At 42.1% G+C, this 27,648-nt stretch overlaps 1 protein-coding gene across 1 annotated transcript in view; it reads left to right on the top strand.

Annotated features, from left to right (window-relative positions):
* RAD18 (RAD18 E3 ubiquitin protein ligase) overlaps positions 1-27,434 on the top strand; it is a 116,852-nt gene extending 89,418 nt beyond the window's left edge. The window contains exons 12-13 of the mRNA XM_024740676.1: positions 15,865-15,927; positions 26,505-27,434. Coding sequence (XP_024596444.1) covers positions 15,865-15,927; positions 26,505-26,607 — 166 coding nt within the window. The 3' untranslated portion in view covers positions 26,608-27,434. The remainder of the gene's footprint in view (positions 1-15,864; positions 15,928-26,504) is intronic.
* Positions 27,435-27,648: the final 214 nt, after the last annotated feature.

The following is a 27,648-nucleotide window of genomic DNA, read 5'->3' as shown; positions in this document are numbered from 1 at the left end:
AATGTGGCAAAATGTTAGCAATTGGAAATCTGGGTGAAGGGCCTAAGAGTCATTTTTTTGGTAAGTGTGAAATTGTTAAAATTTAAAAAAATTCTTGGAAAGGGTCATTTTCCATAATCAGAGAAGCTTGTTTATACCAGAAGATTTTCTAAAGGAAAGATTTATAGTTACGATTTATTGGCTAAAAAAAGTGGTAGCCTGGGATCTACATGGGATGCTGAGTATTGTTTTCAGTCGCTGAAACCATATTTATTTCAGTCAGTCTGTTCAGGACTGACCCAACATGGTTACCTCAGCTTTGGTGTGTCAGAGAGTGTGGGCTAACGAAGCAGGGACTTTGATTTCAGTAGGAATGAAGGGTATCACAGAGACCACCTAACTTCACTGCTTGGTAACCTGTAACCTGCGTGAACCTTCTTGCAGATGCCAAGTGCTGGTCATAAAAGAACCTGGGTCAGATGAGGTGTGAACGAGTGCATTTTAACTTCTCACACTTCCTGGCCAAAACCATTGCCTCTTTTTTGATGCTAGGTCAGTAGCAGTATCATTGTAGGAATTACAATACAGACAGGCACAGAGCACCAGAAACTCTGACAAAGAGGCGTATTAACTGTGGGCCGTGCATTTCATATATTTTGGTACAACTTTTCCTCCCTTTTCAGTCATTTTTCCAAGAGCTATCTGTCCAGACTTCTTAAGAGCAAGAGAGCAAAAAACAAAAATATGTGAAGAAATCTTGATTACAATTTGTTCGAAAATTTAAGGAGTAGTTAAATTTCAGCTTTTCTTAAATTCTGAGTCAATTGGAGAATGATGGGGAAATTGTAAGAGAAAAAGTGCCATTGTGACACTCATCTGAGGAATGTAGAGTACTGGCACCCTCAGCCTGTTGGTAAGACCACGCTGAGTTTATTGCTTGTTGAAGGGAATGGGAAACAGTACCTCTATCATCAAAGTGGCCTTTCGGCCAGAGGGGCGGAGCTGACTTGTGTGTTGAGATTACGATTTTGGTTTAGTCGGTTCTTTCAGTGCGGGTCTTGGTTAGGATTGGGTAAACCTAATAGTTCAGAACTGCTGAGTACAGCAAGATGAGGATTCCTGAGGAGGGAAGCTCAAAGAGTCCTTGGGGGTATGTCCCTTGATGCTTGCTGTTGAAAAGCTGATGGGTTTTGTAGGAGGTTTTTGGACTCAACAATATGTGAGTGCTAGGAGTGTTCTGTGTTATATCACTTAGTCCACAGGCAAGCCCATTTTAGAGAAGTGGAAATGAAAGGTCTAAGGGGTCACATAAGCAGCTTAGGGTTGTACACATGGTAGATGGCAGTACCAGGACTTGAGCCGAGGTCTAGTTGACGTCAGAGCCCAAGTTTTCCTGACTGATAATGCTTATGGCCAAGCCGGCTCGCTCTTCACATTCTTGAAAGAGTGTAAACATGCAGTGCTTGAAATGTTTGGGCTTCCTGAGAAGCAGACCCCGAGACAAGGATTTGAGTGGAAGTGGTTAATTTAGAAGGTGAAAGAACCACACTGTAGGGAGTGGGGAAGTGCGACAGGAAAGGGAAGATAGCATTTAAGGGGCATATTATCAAACCAGACGTCCCTGTGAGCGACGGGGGTTTATCCCTCCTGGGAACTGGGAGCTGGTTTAAAACACACACCTGAGTTGTCCCACCCAAGGCAAGGGGCAGAGGTATGTCGTTTGGTTGGGGGCTGCTCCCTGCGCTTCTAGCCTTTCATGCTGGCGACAGAGCTGGCTCTAGCACGTCAGGCAAAGGCGCTTACGTTTGGAGATCAAGTACGTCAGGGGATGAGGGCAAGGGGATAGGGGCAGGGCACCGGTGGGATCTGCCCAGGCCGTGATTCCAACTGAAGACAGGAAACTGGTTTGGTTTTCTGTAGACTCTATTAATGCAAATGGAGTACTGTAGACTTCTGTCTGTATCTCGGGCCCAAGAGAAGGCAGGAGCAGGGGTGGGGGGAGTCCCAGAGCTCATTGCCTGTCTGTGCCCCTGTTTGCCAAGCTCACTTGCCCGTCGCTGCCAGGAAGGGGAGACGTAAGGGTATTTGGGGGCTGTTGAATAAGTGGTAGACGAGCAGATGCCAGGGAGAGAAAGGGACAGATAATCTCGAAAGCTCTGAGAAAAATGGGTCCACAAACTGCTGGAGGAAAATGTGTTTGTTGATGAGAAACGATTTACTTTTTCCTCTTGTGTGACAGATAATGAACTGAAGTATGAAGTAATCTTTTTTTATCAAACTGAAGTTCACCAACATACTAAATAAAAATCTCTGGGTCTTAGGCAGAAAAATCACAAGCACGGAAGTGGGAGTTCTTTGATTGTCGGGAATATTTCCTCATTATCCTGGTTTGTTTCTCCTCGGCGGCAGTTAGAGCACTGTTAGTGGGCCTTGTGGTGTCTGTGGATGTCCTCTCTGCTTCGGACCTGACTCTCCAGGGTGTGGCAGAAGAAGCCAGCTGGTCTTTCTGGGGAAAGTCTTTAGAAGTACCTCATTAAAAGGTGACAATATTGTGTGCCTTTGAATCCTCCTTGGACAAAAAGCGGGGGAGGAGGCTAACCTTGTGTTTGGCACATTTCATAGCAATTATTTTTAACTGTTTTTTACACAGAATTGCTTCTTCATGATTAAGAATTAGAAGGTATTTTGAAGTACACTTCTCTGTACTCTGATTTGCGCTGATGTGTGAACCTTAAATATTTCTCTAATATGTATTTGCTGGGGTTTTTCCCTGACTTATTTCAGAAGATTTTGTCTAATTCTGCTCGTCTGTAGCTTAGCGTTTTCACCTGTAGCTTAGCGTAATATTTTTTTTCTTCATGTTACTTGTGTGTCTTTGTCTTAAGTGGATGGCAAATGGGAGTCAGGTTTCTGACTGTTGGAGGGGAGACTACAGACAAATAAGGATAAAACTATCCATGTGGTAGTGGATTAGAATCGGAGACCTTAAAATGAACTCATGTTTAGCTTAATATAGAGTCAGATGGATACATACAGAAATATTTATAGATCTGTGTGTGTAAGTGAGCTAGTTATTTTACACATGTGTTTCCTTTTTCTGTGAGCTGCCAGGGCCCAGAAGCAAGGGCAGCACAGCTGCAAGGAGCACACCTAGTACCCTGATCTTGGTATTTAATAACATTTTCCAGAAGAAGGAACCAGTGCTTCTTGGAGAAATGGCTGAATCCAGGGCTGGGGCAGGAAGCAGGGAAATGCTAGAGAAAGAGACAGAAAAGGGGGGGAGGAAGGTGAGAGGAAAGGAAAGGGAAAAGAAGGGGAGAAGAAGAGAAAACAAAAACCTGACAGACATACCTCAGCCAAGAGATCAAGGTCAGCATCAACAGCAGTGTTCTGTTGATGGCGTGTGTGCTCTTGGTGTGATGCCCTGGAAATGACACATTACCTCTGTGGTCTTCCTCCTCCAAACTCAGTAACCTCAGTCAGACTGTGTGAAAAACATCAGACAAACTCCAGTTGAGGGTCATTCTGCAAAATGACCTGACCAGCATGCCTCAAAACTGTCAAGGTCATCGAAAACAAGGAAAGTCTGAGAAACCAACACTGTCTGGAGGCACCTAAGGAGATATGACTACTAAATGTAATGTGGTGTCCTGAATGGGACACTGGAACCAAAAAAGGACATTAAGTAAAGACTAAAGAAATACAAATCAAGTATGAACCTTAGTAATAATAACGTATTAATATTGCTTCATTGGTTGTAACTAATGTATCAGACCTAATGTAGGATGTTAACAATAGAAGAAACTGGGTGTGGGGCATATGGGAACTTTCTGTACTATCTTTGCAACTTCTCCGTAAATATAAAACTATTCTAAAATTAAAGTTTTTTTTAAGGACATTACAACATCAAAATAAGGAGACATAGTGGCATGAAAGTATTCAAAGAATGTATTGAATACTGGAAAGCCAGTCATTGAAACATTTTCTTCAGTGGTAGCTTGCACAGTTTCTAGGTTGTAGTAAGTTTAGTTATTGAATTCTTTTTTTTCTTTCATTTAACAGTACGTATTACATTTAGTCATATAAATTAATAAAGCCCTGGGTAGTACATTCCATAAAGTGCATTATTTTGTACTATGTTAAAATTTAATCCATAAATGAAGCGTGAAGGAAGAATTCTGTTTTCCTCTCGGTTGTCTTACTTGTTTTATCAGTTTTGCTTTCTCGTGCTAATGTTTTTACTTTATAGACTGATTCCACCTCAGAGGATGTAGCTAACCCGGCCTTTACGTTTCATCAAAAGAGAAAACATGCACCGTTTACGATAGGCCTCATCGTCTTCAGTTACCGTGTTTTCATTAGTGAATATATACTTGTAAAAGTGGTTTGCCTAGTGATCCTCCCAGAACACTGTGAAAGTACAGATAGTTTGTATCTTCTCTCCCGTTCTCATCGGCAAAGGGTATTTGCTGTTAAATAACGAGGTTTTCTTCTAATCTCACATACTTCATGTTGGCACCTTTTAGGGATTTTTTTTTTAATGCATTTTCACTGGGTAATCTGATGGGCTTCTTTATAGTAGCTTTTTTTGGTTTTGTTTTATAATAAATTCATGATTTTTCAGCATTCTGAGTCAACCCTAGGTGGTAGATATTTTTCTTTGTTTTCACCAAATTCATGAACTGCCATGATATAAAGACCCTCTGTAAAATTACTTTGCGCCCTTCAATTTTCTGCATCAGGATAGAGTTTTACAATTCCATAGTGGTTGCTAACTTGTGTATCTAAAATGCTTGTTGAAATGGGCAGTCCCTTCTAGGTTCCACACTTGTCACATGATACCTTCATTGTCATAGCTTGTAGCAGTGTCTGATTGTCACCAGAGGTTTTGGTACGATGACTGTAGTTGTGAGAGTTTGGGTTGGCATGACGCGGTAATACTTGCTATTTGCATAAGTTTGAAGTTTTTAAAAATGTGTTTCCCTTTTTAGTTTTTCAGACATTTTGTAAACCATATAGGAATTCTTGTTTCGATGTGCTTCTTTGTATATTTGGCTTGATTCATAAAACAGATATAATCTTGACTGGTTCAGAGTTTAGTTCTTCATTAAAAAAAAAAAAAAGAGTAGGCGAGAACGTATTTTTCAGAATGCTTGGAGCAGAGTAAGTATGAGACCTTGAAGGAACTACCAGTTCCTTCTAAATGTTAGAGGATCAATCGTTATTTTGGATCAGCGCTCCCAGACCCCCAAACATAGGCAGGCAGTTAAGAGCTTTCTCTAGTTTAACACAAATTGTCAGAATCAGAATCCTTTAGTCTTGTTTTGGTGAATGAAATTGGATGAACTAGAAATGGTATGTAACTTGCACATCATGCTGTTGGAATTTTGTATTTTCGGTGAATTGTTCAAGTTTATCATTTGTTATAGTCAACTTGAAAGTTAAAGTCAGAGCTTTTTTCCTAGCCCTCTCAATTTATACTATCTTTGCTTTTAAATCAGAAGAACACATGTTTTGAGGTCTCCTTGGAGACCTTCAGCACCTGGGAAGAAGGCACGTTAGGATAGAATACAAACATTTTCAATTTCAAAGGTACCTTGAGAAATCACTGAATGTAGTAGCTTCATATCACAGGTAAGGAAATGGAGGCCTAGAGAGGTGATGTGACTTTTCTCAAATCATTCACCAAATAGAATTGAAGCCAGTAATTCTCAGCCCAGATTTTGCCCCGTTATAACGTGAATTGCGTCAGAATTTTTATCTTGGGTGCCATTGATTCCTTTGTGAGTAGAACAGCATTTTAATTGAGTTATTTAAAATGTCAGTTAGACATAGAATGACCATATGTTCTGGTGTCTCTGAGATCGGCTGGTTCCCACTTATTCTCTTGGCATCATTATTAGTAGTACCCTGTATCACTCTCCCCAGTGTCTGGGTTTAGATGGTAGATTATATGGTTGTCCTGTCAGAGGGACATGCCGTGTTTATTTTCACGTCTTCTTTGTTCTCTTAGTCCCACACAGATAGTCACGTTCCGGAACATGGGCACATTTTAAATTGCTGATTTTGCTTACTCCTATTGATTTTACCACGTAAGTCGTACCCATTGTTCTTGTATCTTAGAGAGGTTCAAGCATTAAAGTATGATGGGCCTCAAATGCGGAGGCCTGTTATTTTTTGGGTAATTCTGCAGAAGTCACTTGGGGAAGCCTGGAAGGTGCTTTACGACGCCGCCCCTGCCCTAGTAAGCACATTTCGTTGGAGCCTTTTGCATCTTGCTACTGGAGTATGGGTAATAGTACAGATCAAAAATTTTAAAATATGTGTCAACATTAAAATTTGGAGTCAATATAGTTTTGGAGGGATAATTCTCATACACTAGGTCATTTGGTCTAAGGCCTCATTTTTGTGGGAACTGAGTCACAAGGCGGTTCAGTGTCCACTGCCTAAAACCCAGCAGTATAAGGCAGTTTTAAAATTCTCCTCCTCCTTGAACAGATTGTGAGACTAGAGTTTTATGGCCTGAACCTTGACTTGATACTGGGTTTCTGTGGTTTGGTGGTTGGTATTGGCCAGGCATCCCACATTTGTACAGTTGAACATGCGTCCTCGGCATGGGCAGCTGGGCAGATGATATAGAAGTGGGCCTGGCTGTGCAGAAGACATGCTGCTCCCACCACGAGCTTCATACCCTGCCTCTTGTTGTCAAGGGTACTTGTATTCGAATGAAAGCTTCTTCAGCGGTAGAGGAAATTTTCACCTTGAGATGCTGCTTGTCTTGTAATTCCTTTCTCCTTACGGGGCTGAATATTGTAACCTGTTACTGTGATCTTGTTGTCTTCTAGTATTGGGGTTTTTTTGTATTGGTCATTTATGCTGGTAATAGTTGAGTCAGGACAAAATGAAGCATTGTGATTTTGTCCCCCTGCCCACTTAACTTGAGATTTTGATTCAGTATCTAATTGTAGTGGTGAAAATTTTGCTAATTAAAAAAATTTGTCCCTTACATTAGACTCTCAGAGTTAATGTCTTCTTTTTTTTCTTTTTTTCCCTTAAATTTATAAGTTAAACATAAGCACAGATGTTTGATTGTACCTCGAAATTGAGTTTTTTCCAGAGGGCCAAGAGGATTCCAGTGTTCGGAATTAACCTAATGTCCTTTTATCTCTTCCTTGAAAAAAAATACACAGTACTTTTCTTCACTTTTTATAAGAATTTAAAGTGATTGACCTAAAAGGTATGATTCTCTCTTGAATACAATATTTCCTAACCCTTTCCTTGCCACCTAAAAAAATGATAGCATTTGTGTGGCAGACACTTCCATCAAAGAGATGATTGATGCTGGAGGCCAGAGGTGCTGCCATGGGCTTAAAAATTGTTTTGGCTATTCTGGGTCCTTTTGCATCTCTATTTAAAATTAACTTGTCAGTTGCTAAAAAAGAAAGAAAAGGTCTACTGGAATTTTGGATGAGATTAAATTCAATCTATAGATTAATTTGGGGACCAGCTGACTTATCAGTGTTGATCTGGTAACAGTATGGTCTGGTTTATATGGTTTAAAAGGATGACTCCAGATGCTGTGAAGAGTGAACGGGGGGTCAGAGGTGAAGCGAGTGGCAGCAGGGAGACCAGTTAGGCTTTGGTCCAGTCCGTCCGAGGGGTCATGGTGGAGCAGATTAGGACCATCATGGTAAAGATGGAAATGGGTGGGATTGGGGATATATTTTGGAGGTAGGATAGACAGCATGTGCAGGTGGTTTGGACGTGGTAGGACAGGAAAAGCTCAGCCTGTGGCTGAATTTTGGCTTTAACAACTGGGTGCATGGTTGTACTTGCTAAGTAAGATGGGGAAATCTGAGAGAGGCAGTAGAAAGCTTGGCCAAGGGTTGGGGGTGGGCCGTGTTGGTAATCAGGGGTTTTGTTTGGGGCCTGTGAGATGACCAAGTAGAGATATCAGACAAGGAGGCGGCAGTAAGGAGAGAGATCAGGGCCCGAGATACACTTAAAGGCATGGTGTTGGCTCTGAGCCTATAGTGCAGATGTGCAGAAGAAAAAGGCACCTAGGACTGAACCCTCTCTCACTCGAACATTGAGAAAGTAGAAGCATTTAGAAAAGACAGAGCAAACGAGATCCAGGAAGAATAAGACCAGTGGTGGATGAAGAAAACTAAGACATTGTGATACCATGGAAGCTGACAGAAGAAAACAGATGAGAAGTCAAATGAGACAAGACTTGTTTGACTAAGGAGCAGGGACTGTGGACTTGGGCAACATGAAGGTTTTAGCAGGTGTGGCTTCGAGTGAAGGGGTTCCCTGGAAGACTGACCGGTGTGCACTGAGGGGAAGCCTTAGGGGACGAAGGAGAGAGCAACTCCCACCAGCTCTCAGGAACTTCTGCTGTGAAGGGTGGCGGAGGTTAGGACTGTACGTGGAGGAACACGGGATTGCGGGAGGGCTTTGATGGGAATATGCGGTCGAGAAGGGGACACTGATGAGGGGTGGGGAGTCAGCTGCATGAGTGAAGTCCCGAGGAGGCAGCGAGGTGGGAGCAGGTGGAAGGGTCGGCCTTTGTTAGGAGAGGGGTTGACTGACCTATAGAAGCAGCAAGGAGGGCAGGACCTAGGCACAGTTGCAGGGGCAGCAAGTTCCTGCCGGTTTTTTTGTTTTTAAATTTTTGACTGCGCTGTGTGGCTTGCAGGATCTCAGTTCCCCAACCAGAGGTTGAACCTGGACCTTGGCACTGAAAGCCCAGAATCCTAAGCACTAGGCCACCAGGGAGCTCCCCTGCTTTTATCTTCTTAACGTAGTTAAGGCAGTTTCATCAGCTGAGATTGGGGTGGGCTGGTGGGTAGGCAGTTTGAGGTGTGAGCCTTTGAGAATGGGAAACAGAACATGCCAGGAAAGTTTTGTAGGATCACCTGATAGTGAGGATTGCCCATACGGTAGATGCTTGCTTTGGAATTCTTTGTCGTCCACTAAGAAAAAACTTCGAATGTGTTTAACTTTCAGATATAACTTAGAAATGTTGTTGACTATGAAAGAAGACATGCTAATACATTTTCTTATCATGTATAGAGGTTTAATAGAACCTTTTTAAAAACATTCAACATTTGATATTCTTTTTGAGCACCTAGAGACTGAGAAGGAAAGGACCCACAAACTCAAAAGAAAAATGGGCAAAAGCCCTGAACAGATGGTTTGCCCAGAGAGAAATGCAAATTGCATCTGTTTCTCACCGGTTAGGTTGGCAAGCATCTTAACATTTGCTAATAGACTCTGCAGTAAGGGTATGAGGAAACACACTCTCATTTATTACTGGTTGGAGTGCTACATAATACAGTCCCTAAGGAGAGGAAGCTGGTGAGACCAACCAAAAGTACTGTTTGGCCTTTTACCCAGTATTCTCATGAATTTGTCCTATAGGTACACCACCCGTACAAATGACGATACTTGGAGTTACTCATCGAGTCATTGTTTATCATAACAGAAGGTTGGAAACTACTTTGCGTATTCATCCTTGGGGGCTGGTTGATTAAACTCTGGTACATCCACACAATGAGATGCTATGTGATTGTTCAAAAAGGAAAATCTCTACATGCTGACTGGGAGAGATTTCCAGGATACGTTTGCAAGTGAAAAGACCAAAATTCAGAACAGCATAGATAGCATTCTGTTTCTTTTCTAAAAGGGGAGGAAATGAGTATACTTTTATTTGTTTGGTTTTGCATAAAGAAACATCAGAAGAATAAACAACAAACTAATAAGCGATTATGTGCTGGAGTCAGAGGGGAACGGATTGCCTGCGGACAGAGGAGGAAGTGAGACCTCTCAGTGTCCATCTTCTCATGTCATTTTGATTTTGAACCATGTAAAATTATGAATTTACTTTAGCCAAAAATAGAGTAGGTACTTTACAATAAAGTTTTGGAAATCGTCGTCGTCTTCGTCAGTGTCATATTATATAAATTGGTTCGTGAAGGTTCGTGATGCAGCAGTAAGGTATGACAGATATAGTAACGGGGTTTTGTAATTTAGGGGCACTGGAATTATTAAGAAAATTGCTGAATAAGTGTTTATGTTTCTGGTCAAATTAAGAGAAAACAGTATCTAAAGAAAACCTTGTCAAAGTAACTGAACCTAAGGTGTAAGTATCTTACTGTAATTCAATGATAGATTTGTTATTTTTTAAAATCTTTTTAATTGTTTTTGGAAGGTTAACACATTACATTTGGTTTTTAACTGTTGAGAATGTGTCATTGAATGAATTTAAAGTTGCCACAAAATCTTTTTCTACTAATATACCTTACTGTTTTGTATTTTATTACAGACTGTGTTTTTTTTTTTTTTTTTTTGGGAACATTTCTGGACTTCAGAATACCCCTGAAAGCTAAATGGTTCATCTTATTTCAGATGGAGAATTTTGATTGTTGAAAAGCTTGTAGAGAAAATGTGGGAACGTGGAGTCATGTTCCCATATCTTTTGCATTTTCAAAAGAGCTTAAACTGGGTGGTACCTGGGATCTACAGTCCTTTGGATGAATGGGGCATTGTATCTTCCCCTAAGATGCTATGACATCGAGTCCTTGAAATTTATATGCGTCCATCAGATCCCTGTACCTAGCCTTCCATCTTTGTTCATCTTTGTTCATCAGCTCAGCCATGGATTTGCGCCTCTAGCAGGGTGCCTGGCACGTGGTAGATTATTGAATTAATTTCCCTGGGCTTCAGTTTCCTCGTTGATAAAATAGGATGATAGTGTCTGTGCCCTGCCAACTTCTCTGGGTGCTTCTAAAAGCAAATGAGGTGATCATGTATTGTGAATTCTTTGTAAATTGAACATTTCAGCTCTTATTAAGGATTTTCCACATATTACTTGATAATAAGTTCGTTCTGTTATTATATTTTTCTTATATCTGAATCTGGAGCTTTCTTCATTTTATCTTTTTCTAGATCTAGTGGAGAGCATGAAAACATCCCTCTTTTCCCTTTAGTTTCTCTGAGTTTTTGTCTACCTGTCAATTGGGGATAAAACCTAGGGTGCTTATATGAATTAAAGCTAGTGTATATAAACTAGTCATCACAGTGATTTGTAGAAGTAACTGCTAACAAAATGGTAATTTTTTGTTTTGTCATTGAGTGATTTTTTTTTTCAACTTAGGATGTTTATTGTTCTAATGTTACTGTGAGCCACCTGCTAAAATACTTGGCACATAAGTTGTTGCTCACCCTGTAGAACAGAGTATTTGAAACAGGGGTCTGAAGAAGGATTCATGGAGCTGGTAGCATTTATTTAAGTACCGTTGTCTAGTGGGCTTATATGCTGTCCATCAGTCTTCCAGTGATCAGCCCTTAAAGAGGTATTTTTTTAAGTTGGATATACTCAACCATGCTCAAATTAATGCCACAATTATGAGGGGAGATTTGGGGGTGGGGTGGGGATTGGTGGAGAGTAACTAGTAGATAATAGAAAAATTCCACTTGTAAGTAATCTTTAATCCGCAGGATTTTTATAGCAGATGTTTGCATTTTACCTACCCCACAGTACCCTGTGTACCTGCCATGCTGGATAAATAAAAAGTGCTGATGAATTTGCACCCTGGTGTCATAGAAACCAAAGATTAAAGATTAAAACAGCACATAGTGATCTGGTCTCCTAGGGCAAAGTGAAGCATGGTGCTGAGGCAGTTATTTGGGTAATTCAGACCCAAATCTGGTTTATGAAAATGGATGCAGCGTTTATTGAACACTTACTGTGTGCCAAGCTCTATGCTAAACATTCTGTGTATTATATTGGTTAATCTTTAAAATATTCCTTTGAACTATATGTCTTATTATCCTGACTTTACAGGTGAGGATATTGAGAGTTGGAAAGATTAAGTAGCTTGCCCAGGGTACACTAAATGACCGAAACAAGACTGAAACCTGTGACTTTTTTCCCCTGGGTAGTACGAGCAGTCATCCCTTTGCCAGAGGAACTTGGTATATGTCACTTTTCAGCTTTGGTGGTAAAATCTTGACTGGTAGAAATAGAAGGCTGCAAGAGAAATAAGCAAAGAAACTGTTTTCCTTCCCCTGATAAGATGTTATGCCACTACTTTTGATCAGAGAATGACAAGAGTAAAATATTATAGGAGGATCAACTAGGACAAAGAACAGCCAGCAGCCAGCAAACAAAGAAGAAAGCAGTTGAGCTTACACTCCGGAAAGTTTGAGCTGAAAATGAAGTCTACATGGTATGAAAAATTGAGTGTGGGTGTTCCAAATAGAGCTACTAGACTCTTCCTGTACAGGGGCTGGGAATTCCATAGAATTAAAGATTCATATTCTTTTTGCCTATAAACCTTTATCTCATGTATTTAATTTGTATAATAATATCCATTCTAGCCTGGTCTGGATGGTGACATCAGACAGCACGATTTGAACACCCTCCCACAGGGACCTCTAATGTTCAAGTTCCAGACTCCCCACTCATCTGGCTTCTTAAATCATGGTCTCCCGGAGTGTTTCAAACCCAAATTGTAGGGAACCTGAAGTTTACTCTGAAAAAATTTCTTGTCTGAGAATTAAAAGCTACAGCTGTGTAGGCTTGTGCGTGCCCTGACTCTGGGTATACTGGAGGGAGTAATTTATTTTCTCCTGTGGAGGATTGTTTAGATGTCTTGAAAGTGTGTGAAAGGAATTTTTGATCTCCAAGGCACATTAAAATGATTAAGATTTCAAAAATACTAATTACTGCTACACACAAGGAAGAGATCTGAGAGTGATACTTTTAGTAACACTGCCTGTTTTGCCCGGTAGTCTCTTTGTAAAATCCTGTTTGTGAGACAGTATGTTTAATTTCAGGAATGTGGCTTTTGAGTGGAATATAGTAAGTACATTACCTTAAAAAGGAATGGACATTTCTGTCTGCTATTTTAATTGTATTAGTCAGTATCAACTCACAGTTTCTTAGTGGGGACTAGAATTGGAGCAGCAGACATAGCAAAATATGCTGAAACTTCATTTTAGGTAAACGTCAAGCCTCGCAAACTTTCTGTCATTCAGTTTAGTGATCTGGTTATCGTCAGGTTAGTGACTGAGCTGGAGCAGAGGGAAAGGTGATAAGAACTGAGGAAATCGAGGCACTGTGCGTCGTGCTAGTTGGTAGTATTGAAGTTGCAGACGAAGAGGAGATTGCAGACCACTTCTGAGATGTGTCTTGTAAACCTCCTGTACCATCTGTTTTCACTGAAGTAGTGTAGCAAAAACCTCTTAGGTTTGTGTCCTTAATGCTCCGCAAGTATTTTCCTTCAACAAATCGGTGATTTGTACTGATGATTTGAAAGCCCGGAGGTTAATTGATCACAGACTAATAGGTTATTTGACAGGCTTGGCCGTCCTGCTTACTTAGCTGGAAGAGTAGGGATGCTTTGTAACCTTCCTGTTGAAAAAAAATTGTATGTGTGTGTTGGAGGGTGTCAGCAGGAAGCCGACTTTACTGTTTCTCTAGTGATGTGATACCTGCCAGGACCTAGAGCTATATGACCGCCCCTTTCTCCCATTCCCCTAGCTCATGGGTTCTCAGTAGGAGCGATTTCACCCCCCAAGGGGTGGGAATTGCGGGGGTGGGGGCTAGATGGTTAAAAAGAAAATCTTACTCTGCGTGTAAAGCATGTATACACACACATAGTATGTAAACAAATATACATTATGTTTGTGGTATTAAAATTTCATGGAGGGGCAATTAGGGAAAAAAAAAAGCTCTGGAAAGACTTCTTAGGTGTGGGGAGTGGGGGCAGTCATGGAAAAAGGTTGAGAGACACTGCCCTATCTCTGTTCAGGTAGGGAAGAGCAGGTGATGGTATCAGTATCACTTGGCGTAGAGAGAAGGAAATGAAAATCTCCCATAAACAGCTTCAGTTTTCTTGATAAAGTTGGTGTAGTTACCACCAAAGTAAGGATTAACAAAGGTTGGGATCTTGTGAACGGAAAGGTTTAGACCTCTTCTATGGGAATAAGGGTGGCAGTGTATGCTAGCCCTCCCCGGCGAGTGGCCAGGTGGGTCTGTCTCTTAGGAAAATAATGAAGTTGGTGAAATCTGCCTTGTGTCTCCTTGAGGGTCTTCTGCTTTTTCCTCTCCTCTCCTAATGAACACTATATTTAGCTAGCTGTTTAATGGGAAAGCATAGAATAGGCTTGTATATACTAAGGTGAAAACGACTGATGATAAATTAACGTGTTATTATTTTCAGGGACACTTGCATTTGAGCAGGGGGCCATCCTCAGTGTAAGAGTAGTAGATGCTTAGGTACCCTGACAGGTTAGGTCAATGGTTCCTGTCCCAGGGACCTGAAAGAATGATTGCAGCTGGTCTGCAAAAGCATATGCATATCAAGAATTATCCATGGACATAATCGAGAGTGTCTCACAGGCGTATGTACTACTCTTTTTAAAATGTATTTATGTGCGTCTCTAATGGATAAAATATAAATTAACAGTATTGCTAAATTTACGATACTTCACTGTTGTTACATGTTTTCTCGATCCACAAATACGAGGAGTTTTGCTTCTCCCCTTTGAGGAACCTCATCCTGAATTGTGCTCACTGTACTGGAGGGTCACTACATTGCAATGCGAATGGAGCGCTTACACATAGGCCATTGTACACACAAGCTACATACAGTCAGGGGCGCCCTGCGTGTGTAGCTCCTTGAGGGGCTTGGGAACTGGGGACATCCCTTGAGTAAAATGTTTGGTACAGAACTACGTTTATTGACTGTTGCCCCTTATTTTTGTTGTTCAGGCACTGTAGGCAAACACTGCTTCAAAGTAGTTTTTCAGAAGTGCTTGAGAATGATTCACTGACACTTTAAGTCTTCATAATTTTTAAACTGTTGTTATCTCTTAGAATATCACTAGAAATGAGATTGGCACTAACATTTCCAAACCTGTTGTCTCTTGCCTGAGAGAGAGTTAGTCCTTTGTTTGAGCCTTCTTTATCCTGGGGGTTGTGACGACTATTTGTGTTGTCCCATACACTGCCCATGACATTCTGTGTCTTATGTGTCTTGGATGTCTAAAGAAATGCTTTTTTTCCTAATACACACACACACACACACACACACACACACACACACACACATAAGGAATTTAGTTGGGTAAGAACAAGATGCTAAAAGCCTTAAAACATTTTTCTTTTAAAGAAGTAATACCTGTCCTCTCTATCCTTATTTACTCTGCTCCCCTGCCTCCCGCCCTGCCCTGCACAGATAGGCTAAAGATTACGTAGCACTTTAAGCTAAGTTGCATTATAACAAATTACAGCATTAGCACAGTTCAAATTAATTACATTTTACTTTATTTGGTTACAGAGGGACTAACAGACACTTAGGAACTTAATATCTCTTGTGAATTTCATTACTAAACTGCAGTTTTTAAAACATGATTTGATCTTTGGTTGCCATAAATTGAAATTGAAAAGGCTCACGATTATATTCCATTCGAATCCAGGTTTTGTTTTACTGAGGCGTTTATTTAAGCTTTAGGGATATTTTTTTCTTTATTATTGCTGATTAATTAAGTTTTTTTTTACAGCTTCATTGAAATTGATGTATAATAAACTGCAGATATTTAAAGCACACGATTTGACGACTTTTGTCACATGTGTACTGTGAAGTCGTCAGCACAGTCAAGGTGACGACCTATCCATCACACCTATCCATCACCAAAGTTTCCTTGAGCCACTCTGTAGTCCCTCCTTGCCCACCCCCTGCCCCCTGCAGGTAACCACTGGTCTGCTGGTTTGCTTTCTGTCACTAGAGATTAGCTTGCATTTTCTAGAATTTTATATGAATGGAACCACAGTCTTTTTATTGTCTGGTAATATTGATGTACATGTCCTTTTAGTTCCAGTTCGGACATCATAAGAGATCTTCTAGAAGAAGAGGAAGCCTGGGAAGCATCGCATAAGTGAGTTCTCATAATCACGAAATAAGCATGTACTTTGACCTGATAAATTATAATTCTATACAGTTGATTTTCAAACCAAAGAATATTTGTGCTTACTGACTTAAGCAAGTAATAATTCACAAAAATCAAGGTAAAGATTTCCAGTTCACTACTTGTTTCTATATATTTCTGCTTAGAAATGGAATCTTAGTGTAATAGCTCCAGTTACTTGTCAGAAGTTGTTTTTCTAAAGATAAATTGTTCCAATGGGCAATTAATAGGAATTAACAGTCAGGCCTTAAACACTGGCTTAGACTCTTTAGAAAACTTTTAACCCTTTCCTAAATGTTGCCAGTCATAAGACTGTAGTACAACTGGGCAGATTTGTTCCACTAAAATATCATGAAGCTCACATACCACAAGTGGGCCCGCAAAACTGCCTAGCACTTTTACTGTTTCTGTGATTATTTCTTTGTTTTGTTCTTCACAAGGATTACTTGAACCCTTCTCAATTCTTTTCAGTGGCTCCAGCCTAGCTGAAGACCTTTTCTCTTCCTTTGTAGAGAAAATAGAAGCCATTGTATGGGAATCCTCATCTTTCCAACACCAAATGTATAAATCTGCCTGTGTTTGTACATATTTTATCCCTCCTTTTATAATTTCTTCATTTTATAATAAAGGGCTGCCTCTTTATTATAGAGTCTAGTTTCTCCTACCTCATTCCTACCCTCTTGTCAGGAATGTTACGCGTTCTCTCTTCTCTCATTTAGGCATCTCTCCCTCTCCCTCGTTAGGTTTTCAGCAAGCCCGAATCTCTCCCATCTTGAAACCAACTGACTAACTACCACCTCACTCAGTCTCATCCTGAAGCTGCTCTCGTGTCTCTCCTTCCTTTCTCAGTAGGTGGCCTCTACTTGCAGTTTCCATTCTTCATCTCCCACTGACTCATCAACATCCTCAGCCAGACCCATCCTTCTTCTGAAATAGCCTTCATTGAAGTCATTGAAGACCTCTATGTGGCTAACTCCAAAGGACAACTTTTTAGACTTCATCTCCTTTGACTTCTTAGCAGCATCTGATGTTCTTGACATCTTCACCTTTCTGAAAGCCTCTCTGAGGCTGAAAGAGGTAAATCTCCATCCAAGGTCACTTAGCAATAAGTGATAAGTGATGGAGCTGAGATTTTAATCTATGTCAAAATTCAGCTCTATGGACCATTAAAGCTAAATTGTCTTTCCCAAGAATGAGGTTTCCTGTGCTGACATTTTGTGGTATTGTAGCTGAATCACTGGGAGAATGGAAAAGTGTGGTATATCCAGGGAAAGCATTATGAGTAGGTTTTTCAGGCCAATGAGATGTTTGGCGGCTCAAACAGTAGCGTTTTATGAAAGTTTGAGATTGTGGCTGCATTAGTCTCACCTAAGCATTATTGAACTTTGAATTCTAGGAGAGGAGGCCACTCGTTAGCTATCTACTTCCTCTTGTACCAGGAATCCCCCTGTTTATGCTAAACTAAACCCTGACGTCAATGGCTGTGACAAGCTGTAGCCCAAAATTCCTGAGTCCAAGCCCATTCTTGGCAATGATGACCTCTTAAAGTCATTATTATAAGAAATCACTTAGAAAACAAATCCCATTGCTTGATCCTCACAGATAATAAATGTTAAAGCTGGAAGGATGTAAGTGCTCATCTAGTCCAGTCCCTTCATTTTATAGAGAAGGAGGCTGAGCTCCAGAGAGGTAAGTTGATGAGGTTGAGGTCCACAGCTAGTTACTGGCCTGTGCTGGGGTAAGAATTCAGGCTTCCTGGTTTCAGCCAAGTGTAGAGCAGTTTAAACCAGCTTATGCCACAGTGTAGCTTTAGGAGCAGAATCAGGAAAAGGCTGCACAGCTTTATTTTCAACAAAATGTGATAGTTCTACAAATACCCATCTTAAGCTTACAGGCATTTTGTGGTACCACAAGTGGCATATTTGAGGTATTAGTCCTAGAACATACTACTTCAGCCCCAACACGTTCTCCTAATTCCATAAATGATTGAGAGGTTCTATTAGCAACACAATGCCCCCATATAAAGCAGTATTTTCATAAGCAGCGAAAAAACCCAAAACAAAACCCAATACAAAACCCTGTTTTCTGCAGACTGGTCTTGGGTTCTTATATCTGTTAATATTGGTTCCTCTTACCATTTTGAGCTACAGGATATATTTACATTGAACAGAATGAAAATAGGAAGAAAAATGGTCCAGGTCAATCATTTCACGTTTTCACATTTCATCTTCCTTATGCATAAAATGTGGGGAATGTCTCCTCGGAGGGTCTGAGTCCCTTCTCTCCTGACCTGCTCCTCTTCCATTGTCCCCTCCCTCAGTGAATGGTGGTATCACCGTCTGGCCCACTGTTCCATCAGAAACCTAAGAATCATCTTCAACTTCTCACTGTCCCTTACCTCTCACCTGCAGCGATTGCGAGGTCCTATAGATAAGTGGTCCTCAGACTTAAATTTACATCAAGATCACTTGGAGGACTTGTTAAAACACGGATTACTGGGCTCCACTCAGTCCTGAGATCAGGATTCAGATTTGGGCTAGGGCTCAGGAGTTTACATTTTAGCATGTTCCCCAGTGTTGCTGACGCTGCTTCTGGGGCCCCACGTTGAGTAGCGGGGCTGTGGACGACCCCTGAACTGTCTCTGTTGGCCCCTCTGTGCCACGGCCCACGCAGGCCCTTTGCTCTTCTCTCTGGCTTCCTACCACAGCCATCCAGCTGCCTCTCTGCCTCTAGTCAGTACGCTTCATTCTGCCCATGAGACCTAAAATATGCTGTGTTCTCTCTGTGGTAAAGTCCTGCAGGGACTCACCAGCATCCAAGGCTCTTCCATCCATGGCCCCAGCCTACCTGCTGGCTCCTGGACTGTCCTTCCTCCCGTCCCCGCCCCGCCTTGTTGCAGCCTGGCTGAACTACTCACATTGGCTTCAAAGTCATGCTGCCTTGTACCTGCTGTTGCTTCCGCCTGAGTTGCCTTTTCCCCTTTCTTCGGGCGACAGTTGTCATTCCTTCCTTCCCAGCTCTTCCCAGAAGCCCCTGGCTGCTCCCCTGCTTCCGCAACAGTGGGCGCTTACCACCCGACGTGCTTCCTAGAGCAGATGTTCATTATACCCCACGTCCCGCATGGTGCCTGGGGGGACCCATGGAGGGCACTCAGTAGGCGTATGAGGGATTGAATATGTCAGTCAGTATTCATTGGATCTGAACACACTCCCTGGGGGATTCTAGCTGTTAGTGACACGGCTTACGTGGCTTCAGGAATCTGTGAATGGATGAGGATTGCCACTTACAGATATTTTTTAATCCTTTCTCTCTTAGTGCCTTAAAAATCTTTTTTTAGGAAATAGCTTTTTCTAGTATTATAAAACCAGAAAAGGAAGACTCATTTTCTCTCTTGATGATCTGCCTTTCATCCTAACCCCATGAGGAGTCGTTTGCAGTGTGCTAATGAGCCCGTCGCATTTTCTGAGGGAGGACTGTTAATAGTTTGGCTCTTTCTTTGGAGGAGTGAACTTTATTAACTACTACTTATTAATAACTATTATTAATGTATGCACATCTTAAGTGTACAGCTTGATGAATCTTTACAACTGAATACCCCTGAGGTTAGGGTCACTTTGGTGGCCCCGGTGAATCACGCGCCTCCAGTGTTCACACTCCCGAGGCCCACGTTGATTCTGGGTTTGGCCATGTGATGTGAGAAGAAGTTTGGTAAGCGTTTGCACAGCGGGGCTTGTCCTTTCCAAACACTCACTTTTAGGACGATGCTTCTTGGACCCAGCCCCTCTGCTTTGAGAAGCCCACCCCGGGCATGGAGAGAGGACAGCTGGAGGAGAACGGAGGCCCAGCCCTCCCTCCAGCCGAGCTCCCAGTCAGCAGCCAGCTCCAACTTGCCACCGTGCGAGTGAGCCTTCCTCACAGTGGATCCTCCAGACCCAGTTAAGCTGTCTATTCTGAGCCCTGCCCAGATCTAGAATCATGACCAAATGAGGGATTGTGCTATTTCATGAGAATGTAGCAGTAGATTACCAAAACCAATTGAACAGAAAGTTTCTGTTCAGTTTTTAATTGCCATGTAACAAGTCACCCGGAAATTTAGGAGCTTAAGCCGCAGCCACTTCATTTGCTTATGATTCTTCAGTCTGGGCTGGCCTCAGGCTGCTGGTGGTTATTTATGTGGCATGTAGCCAACTGGCAGGGCGGCCGGAGGTGATGTTCCGCTGAGGTGTCTGGACTTCTCTGTCTTTCCATGTAGTCTGGGAGCCTGTTCTTCTCCATGTGGTTTCTCCGCGTGGTCTCTCCATGTGGTCTTTCCAGCAGGATAGCTGGGATTTTGTATGTGGAGGCTCAGGGCCCCTGTGCCAGTTATCAGTTTACTGCCTCAGCTCCAAATTCATCCTTTTTGCCTGCTCTGTGAAAACTGAATTGGGCCCTTTAAATAGTTTTCCTTTGCCGGCTCTCCTGATGTTAAGTTTTATCAGTAAGGGCACTGGAGAGACATTGCAGGAAGAAGGGATTTTGCCTCTTGGTTGCAGGCCTTCCCCAGTGCCTGGTCCTACAGTGTACCCTGGCCAGCAGCTCATTGCTCTGACTCAGTTAGCCACAGCCATGCCCTCTCCATGCAGGTGTCTGGATCTGTCTGGGGAGAGGGCTCTTCCTGGGGTGCTGCATCTCAACCCTGAGTAGCAGCTGTTCCTTATTTCTACTCTTTCTATAATATATTCTTCAGGATTCTCTTTCCTTCTTACTAGCCAACCCCTCGTTACTCCAGTCCTCTGTTACAGTTAGTAATTCTTTATACTAAACTTTTCCGTTCAAGTTATCATGGTCCTGATTGGACCCAGACTGATACAGCTCCCAAGAGGTGCAAATACAAAAATCTCTTAGCCTTCTTAAGACTTAGGCCTGAAACTTGTGCTGTATCACTTCGGCCACATCCTGTTGGTTAAAGTAAGTCACAAGGCCAGCCCCAGACGCTAGGGAAGGGGATTGCACAAAGGCAGGAGGTGTGGATCATGGGGGGCCACCAAGGTCACCACCCAGATGTGGATGTGGAACATTCCTGGCATTCTAAGAGCCGACTCGTGTCTCCTCCCAGAGGTAAGCACGGTTCTGGCTTCCATCACCATGGGTTAATTTTGCCTGGTTTTAAATTGCTTATAAATGGAATCGTATAGTGTGCACTCTTGGAGACAACATTACAGGTGTGAGATTTTTCCATGGTTGCATATCATGGTAGTTTGTTATTTTTCACTGCTTTGTCTAGAGCGGTGGCTTTCAAAGTGTGGTTTCCTGACCAGCAGCATTTGTATCACCTGGGAATATATTAGAAAGGGAAATTCTTGAGCCCCACACCAGACCTTCTGAATGAGAGACTCTGGGGATGGGGCCCATCAACCTGTGTTTTAAGAGGCCCTCAGGTGATCCTGCTGCAGGCCAAAGTTTGAGAACCTCTGCTCTGTAATACTCCACTGTATGAATAAGTCACCATTTTTCTACCCATACTACTTTTGCTAGATATATTTTTTCGAGTTTTTGGCTGTCATGAATAAGGATGTCAGGAACGTAACTGTTCAATGTCCTTTGGTGCATGTGCTTTTGTTTCTTTTGAGTATATACTGCGGAGTGGTATAGCTGGGTGTTAGGATGTGCATGTATCCAGTAGCTTCGCCCAGACATTTTTCCAAAGTGCTCACGCCAGTTTAAACTCCCATCCACAGTGGGCGGTCCAGAAGTTCCATTTCCTCATCAATGATGGGCATTCTTAGTTTTTTCATTTTAGTCATTCTCCTTCATAGGGTCTGGTGGCGTCTCATTGTGATTTAAATTTGCATTCCTCTGATAACTATGTTATTAAAAATAGTATTCTTTTGTTGTTTGTTTACTATTTTCTAATTGCTTGTTGCTAATATATGAAGCAAATTAAATTTTTACATTAACCCAATATTCACGAGTTTTGATAAATTTACTTAATAATTCTGATACCCTATAGGGTTGTGTATTTTTTCAACATCTATAACCATGTCATCTCAATATAATACCTTTTCTAAAGTCTTTGTTAATGCTTAATTGAACAGTTTAGGACTGCTATTTAGATGTTAACTAGAAGTGGTAATAAGGATATCCTCTTCTTATTCCCAATCTTAGTGGGAAAGCATTCAATATTTTTACCTTATATTCCTAGTTTTTAACATAAATGGATGATGAATATTTTCAAGTGTTTTATGTTTTATATTGAATATATTGAGAAGAGTATGTGATTTTTCTCCTTTATTTTGTTAATGTGGTGAATTACATTGATCTTTTGCATGTTAAATCAAGATTGCATTCTTGAAATAAACCTAATTTGTTGATGGTGTATTAACTCTTTTGTATGTTGCTAGACTTGGTTTCTCAATATTTTGTTTAAGATGTTTTGTTGTTATGTTGAGAAACTGGCCTGTAACTTGCCTTCCATGTAATACTTGTCCGTTTTGGGTCCTTCTTCAAGCTTATGCACTAGTATTCTGGACGGGCCCTTTGCCCCATACGGTGCTTAAAAAATTGAAAGTACTTACAGCAGGGAAACAACCAATCTAGTGTCTCCAAAAAAAAAGAACCAAAAACAAAAGAAGAAGAATCAGAAACCTCTTCCCTCTTTAAATGGCCCTTATTCTGCCCAGGTAAATCCTGGTAATAGTGTATACTGGAAGCAGGCTGGTCATAGATGGCCACATCTCCCAGGTATGGCTTCTGTGTTCAGTAGATTCAGGGCTTCCTGATGCCTCTCACCATGGTCCGCCACAGGAGTATCCCCAATTGGCTAACAGCATTCAGTTGGCAAAGTTTGCTCAAAAATCCATTGATTATACCTTCCAGAGGCTAAGAATTTAAAAGCCTGTTGTGTTTGGGCTATGTTATTAAGTGTTATCATTCTAGTAAATAAGTGTGTTACATGCTTGGAAAAAAATCTTGAGGTGGTTTATCCTATTAGGATCCCTGCATCTTTGAGGATGAGGCATTTTAGAGAATTACTCTTGGAGAACCTTGAGATCCTTGCTTGCTAGGGACTCTGCTTCAAGCCCATGCTTATGGTAGAGGCTGCTTCTTCCACTAACACTATAACCATGTTTGTTGCCAGCTATTGTGAAGGCAAATCAAAGAGGGGAAATATGGGAGAAACACATTACTTAAAATTTTAGAAGGAAATTAAAAACAAGGTAAGAGAGCAAAGAAACAGTAATTTTATAAAGTTAAATATAAGGGGGAACATCCCATTAAAAAAAAAAAAACCCAGAAGCCAAATAAATAAATGGCAATAAAATATTAAGATGAGAAATTTGGGACTTCCCTGATGGCGCAGTGGTTAAGAATCCGCTTGCCGATGCAGGGGACACGGGTTCAAGCCCTGGTCCGGGCAGATCCCACATGCCGCGGAGCAACTAAGCCCGCGAGCCACAACTACTGAGCCCACGCGCCTAGAGCCCGTGCTCTGCAACAAAGAGGAGCCACCGCAATGAGAAGCCCGCGTACCGCAACGAAGGGTAGCCTCTGCTCGCTGCAACTAGAGAAAGCCCGTGCGCAGCAACGAAGACCCAACGCAGGCAAAAATAAGTAAATAAATAAATTTATTTATTTAGGGAAAAAAAAGATGAGAAATTTGACTTGTGAAAATTTAGAGATATTAAGACCATGAGTTAAAAGCTGGGGGAAAAGAATTAAAAAGATAAAGGAGAAAACATTCAGGAGACGTTGTGAAATAAGGACGTCTGGAAATTCTCTCCGTAAAAGCAATGACAAAATTGACAAAACTTGGCAGAATCAACTTTTTCAAAACTGAAAATTAACCAAAGAAAGCAACAATCCAAGGAGCATTTCTTCAAGAAAAATATCTGAATTTTAGTTAGAACAGTGAGCTTTGTGGTGATTTGACTTCCCCTGTTCCCACCCCCCTCTCTCTAGCCCGGCAGCGGCCTTGGGAGCCAGTAGTGTGCTGTCGTGATGAGGACCAGCAGCCTGGCAGCCCGCAGAAAGGGCAGAACGGAGTTGGAGCGCCTTCACAGCCTCATTCCCAGAGAATTATTATTTGATCTGTCTGGTGGTTTCCTGGAGGACTCCCACTTGCAAGACTGTCTACCTGACTTGGAGCTCACCCAGTACAAAAAGCCTCTTTTTCCCCGAGGTGTTTGTTTAAAACAATTAGAGACAATTGATTAACTTCATAGCCATGTGAGGTAGATAACAGTTGGGGCAAACAATATGTTAAGCAAAAAGCTTAAAGGAAAGGCTGGAAAATAAGATTTCCATTGGGGCTTTGACCAGCTCTTATGTATTCCTGTGGCTCTGGAAGGTCACACGCATGCTTAGGGCTCTGTGTGTGCGCAGGAGAGACCTGAGAGGATCCTAATCTCTCACCTTGAGCTGACTATGAGGCTCCATGCAAGCTGAAAGGAGAGGCTAAGGCGGAGTTGTCCCCCAAGTGCTGAATGCATGCCCCAACACACAGAGTCCCTTGGCAAAGACTGATTGTGACAAGGGCTTCTGTGTTATATTGGTTCCAGGCAATTAGGGAAAGTTCTGTCTAATCATTAGCTGACCACTAAGCTCATGTAGCAGACACGTCAGTGGTCTCACACAGCAAAGAATGTATATTTACAGGAGCTCAGAAAGTCACTTAACAAACAGCAGCAGACACCAACATGAACAGACGCTGAGGAAGGAGGAAAATCTAATTCCCATAGTTGCCACAGTATATTGGTAAAAGTGTCCAGTTTTCAACAAAATATTAGACATAAACAAAGAAACAAGAAACTGTGGCCTATACACACCGGGGCGGGGGAGAAGCAACCAATGAAATCAGCTGTTCTGACTCTGATCAAAGGACTAAAGGGATGTATGAGAACAGTGTCTCACCAAATAGAGGATACCAGTAAAGAAATAGAAATTATTTATTTTGCGGTACGCGGGCCTCTCACTGCTGTGGCCTCTCCCATTGCGGAGCACAGGCTCCGGACGCGCAGGCACAGCGGCCATGGCTCACGGGCCCAGCCACTCCGCGGCATGTGGGATCCTCCCGGACTGGGGCACGAACCCGTGTCCCCCTCATCGGCAGGCGGACTCTCAACCACTGCACCACCAGGGAAGCCCAGAAATTATTTTTTAAAAATAGAAATTCTGGAGTTGAAAAACAAAATAGCTGAAATGAAAATTTCACTAAGAGGCTCAACAACAAATTTGAGCAGGTGTAAGGAAGACTCAATATTGAGATTACAGTTATCCCTCAGAATCCATGAGGGTTGGTTCCAGGACCCTGCCCCGCACTGCTGCAGTTACCAAAATCCATAGATACTCAAGTCCCATATATAAAATGGTGTAATATTTGCATTTAACCTATGCACATCTTCCCGTACACTTTATTTATTTTAATTTTTATTTATTTATTTATTTTTGGCTGCATTGGGTCTTTGTTGCTGCGCACAGGCTTTCTCTGGTTGCAGTGAGTGGGGGCTACTCTTCGTTGCGGTGCTTCTCATTGCAGTGTCTTCTCTTCTCGTGGGGCACGGGCTCTAGGCGTGCAGGCTTCAGTAGTTGTGGCACACAGGCTCAGTACTTGAGGCTCGTGGGCTTTAGAGTGCAGGGTCAGTAGTTGTGGCACATGGGCTTAGTTGCTCCATGGCATGTGGGATCTTCCCAGACCAGGGCTCAAACCCGTGTCCCCTGCATTGGCAGGCAGATTCTTAACCGCTGCGCCACCAGGGAAGCCCCTCCCATATACTTTAAATCACCTCTTATTATTCTCTACATCATTTTCTAGTTTATAAGTGCCTTCCCATGCGTTTTCATTTAATCCTCCAAATAGCCTTCTACTCCACTGACAAACCTGGGAAATCAGGCAGAGCCTGACCCCTGCCACTCCCCATCCCCTGCTTTACCCCTGTGCCCCACGTGGGCCCTCTTCAGTGTCCTGCCCTCTGTCAGTGTCTCAAGGAGCGCTGCCGAGGCTCCAGTGTCAGGGGCCCGCAGCACCAGGCTGTGCTGCAAAATCCAGAAAACGTCAACTTCCGTCTTCCCACCTGCTTGTGCGGCAGCCGCCCCTTTCCCCAGTGCTCTGCCCGAAGTGAAAGGATGCGTGTGGCTCATGTCTCTTGGGAGGGGATTTTGTTTCCTTGGTTCCCTTACAACCTCAGCTGTCTGACAGGATCATGGTAAGTTATGATTTTGTTCGTCTCTCTGGCTTCGTCTTGTTGTTAGCATGGAAGCACACTTTCTGCAGCTTTCTGCCTCTGAAGCAGAAGTGTAAAGCTGCTCGATTCTGATTCAGAAGAAAGGAGTTCAATTCCTAACTCTGTCACTTATGATCTGTGATCTTTGCTAAGTCACCTGTTTTCTCAGTTGTGCAGTGGAAATAATAAAAGTCATAATAATTATCATAGCAGACTTGTCAGTGGAGTAGAAGGCTATTTGGAGGATCACATAAAAACACACGGGAAGGGGCTTGTAAACTAGAAACTGCTGTGGAATAATAGTGATCATCATTTTCTAAGCTGCCATTTTGTTTCTTCCATTTTCAGATATGATCTTCAAGACACAGAAATAAGTCCCAGACAGAATCGTCGCATGAGGTCAGCTGAAAGTGCTGAGCTCGAGCCAAGAAATAAGCGGAACAGGAATTAGTGTGGGTTTGTTGACTTTCCCAGTGCAGTCATGAGAAGATGGTACTTTTGTTGCCATGGTGATTTCATATTCATAATTGCCCAAGGGAAGATGTTACATTCTAAATGTTATGTTTAACTGATCTTTATTCTTTTCTGCCTTATTAGGAAAAAAAAAAAAAACCTTAGAAAGCATCCTCACTTGGTCAGTTACCTCCTGCCCCTAAAACATCTCTCTCTAAAAATACTGGCATCCACACATTCACCAGCTTTGCAGAGGACAGACTTTTTGGCAAAAGGGTTTTGTTTGATTTTGTTTCTAAATTTCAGAATGTCCTTAAGCCATTCTCCTCTTCCATGGAGAAGCCAACTTCAGAAAAGGATCCTTTAACCCCTCTACCACAAGGAGTGGTTGAGGCATTCAGAGCCACTGTGTTTCTGGAAAGGTAGAATGTCCTAACTCAAGTCCTCGTGAGCGTGAGCACGTGAGGCCTGGAGGCTGATACGCGTGTTACAGCTGTTTCAGGATGGTTGTTGCCCGAGTTTCATGTGGTTGTTAGTTAGACCTGTGTCTCACACTTTACTTGGAGTAGGATGTTAGTACTGTAACCTAAAGGCACAAAACAGGAACTTTGAAACATTAGGCATATTCTTCAGAAATCGCGCTTACAAATGATTCCTTCGTCTTTTTTTCACTTGGGTAAATCAAATCTTTAACACTTTGAATCCCAGCTATTAAATGGAAAGAATGCAATAAATGAATTTTGTCACTGAATAGACTCTATATCAATTTAAAATAAAGTCTTTGAAACAGTCTCCTGTGAATGGTTGAGTACAAGCTACAAATCACTGGAAAGGGTTGATCAGAAATTGTTCTCTTAAAAAAAAAAAAAAATTGTTCTCTCTGTGCAAAATTTCCCCCAGTTCCCAGTTCCTTCCAGTGTTCCTAATGCCTGTGTTTGGCATTTCAGAGCCAGTCCCCTGCCACCGGTGCCAGCAACTCTGGGGCTGCCTGTGTCCTGGTTACAGCAGGGCTACTTCACCAGAGTCCAGGAAGACCCTG

The sequence above is a fragment of the Neophocaena asiaeorientalis genome, unplaced genomic scaffold, assembly GCF_003031525.2.
Source record: "Neophocaena asiaeorientalis asiaeorientalis breed wild unplaced genomic scaffold, Neophocaena_asiaeorientalis_V1.1 scaffold325, whole genome shotgun sequence".
Classification (NCBI taxonomy): domain Eukaryota; kingdom Metazoa; phylum Chordata; class Mammalia; order Artiodactyla; family Phocoenidae; genus Neophocaena; species Neophocaena asiaeorientalis.
This window is presented reverse-complemented; position numbering and strand designations above follow the sequence as displayed.